At 40.4% G+C, this 8,969-nt stretch overlaps 1 protein-coding gene across 1 annotated transcript in view; it reads left to right on the top strand.

Moving 5' to 3' along the window:
* The window catches only part of DNAH11 (dynein, axonemal, heavy chain 11), a 166,996-nt gene that overhangs the window by 147,735 nt on the left and 10,292 nt on the right, over window positions 1–8,969 (top strand). The window contains 4 exon segments of the mRNA XM_009325768.1: window positions 341–495; window positions 1,557–1,678; window positions 4,582–4,809; window positions 7,171–7,362. Of these exon segments, the coding sequence (XP_009324043.1) occupies window positions 341–495; window positions 1,557–1,678; window positions 4,582–4,809; window positions 7,171–7,362 (697 nt within the window).

Raw genomic sequence — 8,969 nt, 5'->3', positions numbered from 1 at the left:
CCCCCGGGCCAGCTTTCCCCCAGTTTATGTACTGAGCACGACGTCACATGGTATGGAATGTCCCTTTGGCCAGTTTGGCTGTGCCCCCTCCCAGCTTCTTGTGCACCTCCAGCCTTCTCAGTCGGTAGAGCATGGGAAACTAAAAAGTCCTTGGCCAGTGTAAGCATTACCTAGCAACAACTAAAACATCAGTGTCTTATCAACTTTGTTCCCATCCTAAATCCAAAACACAGCACTGTACCAGCTACTAGGAAGGAAATTAACTCTAGCCCTGCCGAAACCAGGACACTGTGTCAGGGAACACTTTTGGTGTTTAGTGCGTGTTTTTTCATATGTATAGAAACTTTGTGGAGGAAAAGCTTGGCTCAAGGTATGTGGAAAGCACAAGGATGGACTTAGCAAAATCCTGTGAAGACAGCAGTCCAGCCACTCCTGTGTTTTTCATTCTGTCTCCAGGAGAAGACTCACTTGAAGATACTGAGACACTAGGTAAGCCTCTTATTTGTTTCTGGTGCAAGGATCACTCAACTGTGCTCCCACTAAAGAAAGAAAAATTGAGCTCGAAAATGAAATGGAGCATGCAGGGCTATAAATGTAGATAAATCAATAGATGGTTATACGCTTGTGTGTATGTGCCTGTACACATGTACATGTATGAGTGTATTTTTACTACACAGAACAAAGCCTTCTGGAATCATCTGTCACTACAATGGAGTATACATTACTATGGGAAAGTTGGGCAAGGTTTTCAGCAGAAGATTCAAGTTCTAAAGTTTCTTCCACCCCCACCATATTCATGGTAAATGGGGTGGATGAAAAGCATAAGGCCATAAGCACTACAGTATGAAGAAATTTTTAGACCGAGCATTCCTCTGCTTGGCATAATGCAGGTTTCCTTTGTACTGTTTTCTACCTTTTGACTAGATGAGGGCCAGAGGGCAATTTTCTCCATGCTCATGTAATCTTGTGCCCCCTGTGACTAAATAATGGTCATTATACAAACGATATTCAATTGTATAGGGCTCTGTGGCTTTATACTTAGGATTACTATTCCCCACAGACAATAGTGACAATACCAGGTTAATACAGCTGTGACCTCACGGTGCTCAATTTAAACTCAGGCCTCACAAGGTGAGAGGCTTGTGCATTTACCCACTGAACCAATCAGTTAAAAAACTGATGTGATATCTACCACATGTTGCTCCCTTTTTCATAAGGGAATTGCTCTGTACCCCCTGTAAGAGTTTCTAAAGCTCAGTAACAATGCCGAGCATCTATCAAAATGTCAAAAGGTTCATTATCTTAAAACCAAGGGAACAGATTTCTACGGGCTTTTTCTAATACCAGCAATAAGGCCACTGTTGAGAGCTCGCAATTTTGCTTGTTGAAATTGTAAGGGTTTAGTGAAGTGCTTCAGAAGAAGTAATATGCATTGCACAAGTGATAGTGAAATTAATGGGAGCATTATCATTCTTTTTCCTTCCTGCTCTGCTAATTTTCCTATCTCCTCCCTCCCTGTCACTCACCTTTCCCCAGTTATTTCTTTTACAGGCAAAGTCTTGGCTTCACTAGAGACTCTGGAAGATTTCACAACATCTCTTTAGGACAAGAGCAGGAGATGGTTGCAGAGGAGGCACTTGAGAAGGCTGCCAGACATGGCCATTGGGTTCTTCTCCGTGTGAGTGTCAAGCAGCCCCTCTGGTGGGGACTGTCTCCTCAGTTGGAGGGATATTCCCAGACTACAAACAAAATATGTGGTAGATTATAGCAAAAGTTTTAAACAGCTAATAATCTTGTTCCTTTTTGCTTTTGATTGTAACAGGATAAACATCATATTAATAGAGTGTATGTCATGTCTTTCTGAACACTGTCCTCACCCTCCCAGGAGGAACAGGAGAGATAAAACGGAAAGCCTGTGGTGGGTAGGTAGGACTGCCCTCAGGCATACACTTCCCCCGCGTAATTAAGAGCTCCTGTTCTGTTCAGTGGGCCATAATGGAGACTTTAATAAAACAGGTCCGACTCCCCCTTGGGAAGCTGTATCATTAGCCCTGCAGTGCTGCTCTTCCAAGATAGCAGCCGCAGCTTTAGCCAGCGTTGTATGGACCGAGAACCCACTCTGGAGTGGACAAAAGGATCTGTGCAATACCCTGGCGAGCTGGGGTTCCCAGTGCAATGATGGAGCGGGCAGGAGCACCACAATTGTTAATGCTACCGAAAGAAGGTGCTTCCCTCATTTTATGCTAAATAGCCAATGGATATTTGTAACAATCCCTTTGCCCTGAAGCCAAACAAGACATGCATGTTCAAGGCCTTGATATTAAGGAGGTCATGGGGACCAGATGATTCCCTCCTCTTCTGGTTTTAACCTCAGCAACATACACATTTGGCTGTCAACGAGGTTGCCTGCAACAAATGAAGAGATGGGCTAGACTCAGTGTTGTCTGCCAGCTGAAATAAAATCACCGTGGGATTAGTGAGGGAGCTTGGTGTGCTAGGCACTGGGCAAACACGCACAAACTGACCCCTTCTTTGACACTGAAACTGGAAGAATTCTTTAACCAGGTTTTGCACGAGTAAGCTAGTTGCACTAGTCTGAAAATAACCCTGCTTTTCTGCTATTGAGTATAGAAATGTTGTGAAGGAAAGAGCAGAGTTGGTTTTCAGGGGAATTTTGGTGTTCTGAGTTGCTCTGAGGACAGGGCAAGAAAATGGGAGATGGCAGAGGCCCTAAATCAGCAGTGTTGTGTGTCTGAAGCCACAGGGATAAATGGGGAACATCTGAGAGGCTTCTGGTGTTACAGACCTGCTCCATTTTCCAGCCCGTTATGCCTGGCTTCTGAGGAAGGAAGGAGGTGACAATTTTGCTGTGACGATTTTTGGTAGTGAAGGGTTGGGGAAAGTCTGAAAGGAGACTAAATAAAGATCTTTTTACCAAATCTGAAATGATGCTAAGCCAGCTAGAGCTAGTGGGATTTGGATGTACTCAGTGCTTCTCAAGCTTCAGTCTTCTGGGGTTTGGCCCAAATACCTATATGTTTATGTTTAAAAAAAAATGCTGGAGCAAAAAGATGAAGTATTTTACTATGCATTTTGTTGGAGGCTAGGGAGTGTATAATTAGATATTTTAAAAACTCTGCTATTCCAACTAACCTGGGAAATACTTAAGAAATTGCCTTGGCTTCAGACCTATGCCCTTGAAGCAGGGAGGAAATTTTTTACTGACCTCAGCAAGAGATAGGTCAAGTTCTTAGTGCAAAACTCCTGCTGGAGGTGAAGCTGAGGGAAGTCCAGAAGGTGACAGAACAAGAGGTAGGGACAAGTATGTTGTGGAGTAAACAATGCAAGGTCTGAAAAACGGTAGCGAAACAAATTGGCACAGCATTTGGTAAACTGGCAGAAGAAAGACTGACTTGAAATTTTTTGGTTACAGGTTTAACTCGTGTCACTCTTACATTAGTGTCTCAGACTCAGACATCTGATGTATCGAAAGGTTATTTTTGTTATTAAATTAAGGCTTGAATCACTTCCACTCTGCAGTGGATGGATGTAGCCTGTATGAAAATACCAGGCTGCTATCAGGTAATGTGACATGAAAGTCATATCTCTTTCCTTGTGATATGAAAGTCACACCTCTCTTTCCACCCCCCTATGCCTTTCTCCACATGTCAAGGGACAATTTGGGAATATCCCCTCAGCAGGTGTCATGACAAGGTGATGCAGCAGCCAGAGCGTGACTGACATGTCATATTCCTTGGCTGGTGTATGGAGTTGCAATGCCTCTTGCGCTACGTGGAGGTGGAAGCCAGTGCAATCAGCAGTTTCTGGCACAGCAGTGAAGAGCCAGAGAGAAGCTGTAGGGCTGAGCTGCAATTTGAGATGAAATGCTAGCTCTGCAAAAAAAAGTGGAGTGTGGGCTAATGGAGGGGTGAAAGCAGCTGCAATCCAACTACATTGTAAATATCTTGATATTCCCATATTTCACCAGTAGGTGCTTTGGAGGCTGATACTGTTCCATTATAACTAACTTCTCTGGTCTATCAATGACTTTCCACTGTCTTCATATATTAAGAATCTTAAAGACAATTGGGCTCTGAAGTGGTATGAAACATAATTTTTAAGTAGTAGGATAGCTGTAAACATTTTTCTTTATCTAGCACTTCTTCAGTCTTGCTCCTGGTATGCATTGGACATGGTTTGTCTCAGGTCCCAGTTCTACAGGGAATTTAAGTAGAGTCCAAGTGCTCTGCTGAGTTATGCTTATCTTCACACAGGATAACACCCAGTCCCCCAGATCACTTAACCCTAAGTTTATAATATTTTTGTTAGCTTCAGAATCAAGGCCTGAAACTTTAGAAGCTAACTGTGAAACCTCTGTTATTGCAACAGATATCAAAAAATGGCACAGTAGCTAAGAATCTTCACGTTTATTCTCTGTATTATCAACTTATTTAACAACAAAGTGATGCTTTGAATTAAGTAACTTAGCTATTTTTTATTATAAAACCACAATAACAATGTCTTAAGGATAACAAATTTATTTGTTTTCTCACAATAATCATATTAGCTGTTTTACAACAGAATATTCATCTAGTAGCCAAGGGGCTACGAACTTTGGAAAAACTCCTCAAGCAATACAGTGAAGAAAGTCATCCTGATTTCCGTGTCTTTATTAGTGCTGAACCAGCTCCAACCCCAGAAGAGCACATCATTCCTCAAGGAATGCTAGAAAACTCGATTAAAATTACCAGTGAACTTCTTACAGGGATGCTGGCTAATTTACGTGCTGTACTCTACAGTTTTGACCAGGTAAAAGCAAGATGTACTTTTTTTTCATTAATTTGTTTTAATTACTACTTCCCCCATGGGGAGAAGTGATAACGCTGATGACTGCTTTGTGGGAGAGCAGAACTTTGGGATCTTTGTGCTTCCAAACTAATCTGTCAGCTGGAGGATGCCAGCCCTCCCTGCCCTGTGCTGCCTCCGTGTTTCCCATCCATGCTGGGCAGGAGGAAACACGTGACAATAATGTATACACTTGTATTATTAAATATCTAGATATAGGCTTGCATAGGTATGCTTACAAAGATAGAAAGAAGTGCATTTATCACACCAGCTTTACCCATCTGTGCAGTCTTATGAAAAAAACTGTCCATGCTCTAAAGTCAGAGCTCTTTCATTCGATGGTACTCACTAATTTTCCTCAGCTCTAAATTTGGTTTGACCATGTCCATTCTCCTACAGAGCGGATTTATGTACCCAGATGTTCAGGCAATGGCTCAGTACCCTGTGTACGAATTTCTGTAGTTAGGCGTAAAGAAAGGAATTCATGAGCAAGGGTTACACGCCGTTTGTTGTTTTGTCTTTCGCTCTTTCCTGCATGAAGTTCTGCGGAGCTGCTTGGTCGGTGGGAAGAAGAAGTAGGAGAAAGACGGCATGAGAATGTGGAGGACAGGGGTGTCACTGGACATGCATAGTCTCCTTCCCTCCGGATCCCTGGTTATCCTGGTCTGTTACCCTGAGGAGCTTGTAGACAGATCTTCAAGCTCGGTGCAAGTCAACTTCCCCACGGCTGTGAAAGCGCTGGAGCAGCAAGCTTATTCGTGTCAGCAAAGCAGACCATGACAAAGGCAACCGTAACTGTACACTTTAGCCTTCCAGCAATGTATTAGCATCTATTTATTTATCTGAGCACAGGACACATGAAGGCAGAGCTTGCATGTGAAAAGGGTAAGAATTTCTTTTAAAGGGAACTGTGCTAACCAGTGCCTAGAAAAAAAGAGCCGTGTACTAAAAGAGATGTGTCAAAGCTACCTTGGCTACAAATAGATTGCTTTTGATGGTGTAAGATGATTTGGAAAGATACTTGCGAGAAAGGAAGAATGGCTGTAGTTTTGTAGCTAAACAGACAACTACTAATGCAGCAATTTTGTCTTTTTTTAGAATGTATTATAATAATATTTTTAATGGAAAGCTCAAAAAGCTAGACAAAGTTTTTAATAAAGGCAATTCGTATGCATTGTTGTCCCACTTCAGGCTGTGTTCAGCTCAAGAAATACATATATATATGTATGTATGTATGCTAATTAGCTAATTTCTAAGCTTGATGCTTTAGAAAACTCTCTTTTCTCCCCCATTATTTTGAGCCATGTGTGTTTGCAGCTTACTACAAATTCCTGTGCAGACACCGTCTTTAATATGTTTCTGGTTAAGGTATTTTAATATTTTTTGGGGAAAAAAAATTGTAATAAGAAAATCAAACTATGTCTAATCCAGGTGGAATAAATTTCATGTTTTGTGGTTTTCTTCGGGATAGAAGCTTGTGTTGTATTTTCCATGGTTAAACTCAGGATTCTGACTTAAGGAGGGTTTTTTTGTCAGACATAAAATCCTTCACCTTTGCTCAGGCTTTGCTACCTGTTGTTCAGTTCAGGATAACCTATTTCCTTTTGACAGCCAAGAGTTTATCCCTCTGAAGTTCCTCCCACACATCTATGTTTTTATGGGTATCAAAAGTAATTTTGTTATGTCAATTACTTCTTAAACTAAAAGATAGAATATAGAAAACTGTCAGAGAACTAAGAATGAATTTCTGCAGGATTTATAGGAAAATGCCAAATAGCTTGTCTCAGAAATTTAAAAACCAGCTGAAGCCCTGCACAGAATCTCATCTTGCCGAGATTATCTATTAACACTATAAACAAAGGAGGCAAAAAAAAAAAAAAATTAACCTCCAATTTCAAACATGACTCTTTGGGAAACAGTGTAAAATTTGAAGGAATAGTAAGCTTCTTAATAAATGTTAAACTGGCAAATTTTCTACTTGGGATAATGTCTATGGATGATTTATGCTAAGAAACTATAGCGGTTATCTGAGTAATATTTATAGAGTTCTATTTAAAGTCTCGATTTTTATTGGTTTCGGTAGCACAACAGTTCTCTTTCCTAAGGGACATTTGGAAGTAGAAAGGTAACCATCAACACTTTTGCTTCTGGGAATTACTGCAACAAATACTGCCTAATAGTCACTCATCACTACGAAACCTGTTTCTCGCTCTCCTTCAAACTTCAGGCTTGTGAGTGCTCCCTTTCGGCAGCTGAGGCAGGCACAGCCATCGATAACACTGCCGGTTGTTAACTGGATAAATGTATTCCTTTTTTCTTTGACAGGATACCCTTGAACTGTGTACCAGAGAAGCGGAATTTAAAGGCATCCTTTTTTCTCTGTGCTATTTTCACGCTTGCCTTGCTGGGAGACTGAAGTTTGGCCCTCAGGGCTGGAATGGAAGGTACCCGTTCAGTGCTAGAGATCTCGCCGTCTGCGTAACTGTCCTCTGCAACTGTTTAGAGACCCATACGAAGGTAAGAAGTAGCAGTCAGGTAACCACACACCGAGGTCATTTCAACTCAATCAGCTGTTTATGCTGAATAAGGGGGACACAGTTCTTTCTCTGAAGCTGTTATTTAAGTATCTGGCATTATACGATGCTGTTGCCGAGTATGAAAATAAACCAGATCAAAGGGGGGTGGGGTTCTGGCAGTGGATGCTTGATATTTGTAATATAGATCAAACCAGTTCCACATCAGTAGCTAAGGGGGAAAAAAATGCCCTTCATTATGTTAACAAAAACAGTGGTTTACATGTGCATATATGCCAAATTCATTAGGCAGGTAATGAAGCATTTGCACAAATGTAATTACATACAGCAATTCTGACAGTTCATAACACTGCATTAATAATCACTACAATTAGTTCTGATGATGGAAGCAATTTACAGCACGTCACATGTATAAATAATGGTGCATTTCCTGCATGTGTCATTATTATGTATTAAGGATGCCACCTTGTTGTGACTTTCTCAGTAATGTTCCCCTTGAGTCAAAGTTAAGGGTAGATGAGTGATTTTTATTTCTGAGCTACAGCATATTTCACACTTGTATGGTTTAAATACTCAGTTGAGGTCGTTTGTGTAAGTTCTGTATATGAAATGCCTAAATAAAAGCAATAATTATTTATTACTGAATGATATAGGATAGTACTGAATAGGTCTTCCCATTTCAGTAATTTAAAGAAATTTAAGAGATATTTATAAAGAAAAAAAGAGAAGGAAATGTCACCCCTTGATGATGTGGTTTTTCTCCATGTCTCCCAACTTGTGTTTACTCTCAGAAATTAATTTTCCTGTTTTCTTTTTACCCCTACTGACCTTTATTTAGCTAATAGGACATGAAACTGTTTTTCCTTTCTGTGGTACTTGGTGTCATAGTGAAATAATTGCTTAATTTTACAGTGATGATTTAATAATGCTTCCTCTTTAGAAAACAAGTCTATAATATCAGCTTATTCCAACCCTTAGTTTTCTTTGCTAATAGATCTTGCTGCTTTAAGCTGTGTTCTTTTCAAACCACAATTCATAAGCTGGATAATTAATTTTGCTAATTAATGAGAGGGAGGATTCTGACGGCACGGAGGACTAGAAAGGTCTGTAAGAGCGAGAATTATTTCTCCTCTCCTCTTGGTAATATTGCTTATTGTCCCTTCTCATTGTATTTGTTAGCAATTCATACCCTGTAGCTTTAAAAGCATTTTTTTAACATAGATATTTGAGAGAGAAAAGAGAGAACAGTTTTTAAAAATGTGACTTTGTATGTGTATATACATGTATATGACTCTGTGTGTGTGTATATATATATATATAAAATCTCCCAATAGAGTACCCTTTGGGGACAACTTTGTTTAAGACAATTAGGGATTGACCAGAAAGCATAAACTGGGAAACTTGAGCTAGCCCATCAGCTAGTGGAAATTGCCCTAACTCCATCGTCACTTGTACCAGTTTATGGTGCTTCCCTGTGAATATTTAATCTTCTTGTATCTCAGTTTGACTTAACCCCTTTTCCTGTTGCTAAAACAAACTCCACCACACTAACCTCTGACAGATAAGGTCTCCTCAGGTAAAGTTAAGGAT

The sequence above is a fragment of the Pygoscelis adeliae genome, unplaced genomic scaffold, assembly GCF_000699105.1.
Source record: "Pygoscelis adeliae isolate BGI_AS28 unplaced genomic scaffold, ASM69910v1 Scaffold226, whole genome shotgun sequence".
NCBI classification, from domain to species: domain Eukaryota; kingdom Metazoa; phylum Chordata; class Aves; order Sphenisciformes; family Spheniscidae; genus Pygoscelis; species Pygoscelis adeliae.
Note: the sequence above shows the minus strand (reverse complement) of the source record. Positions and strands in the feature narration are given on the sequence as shown.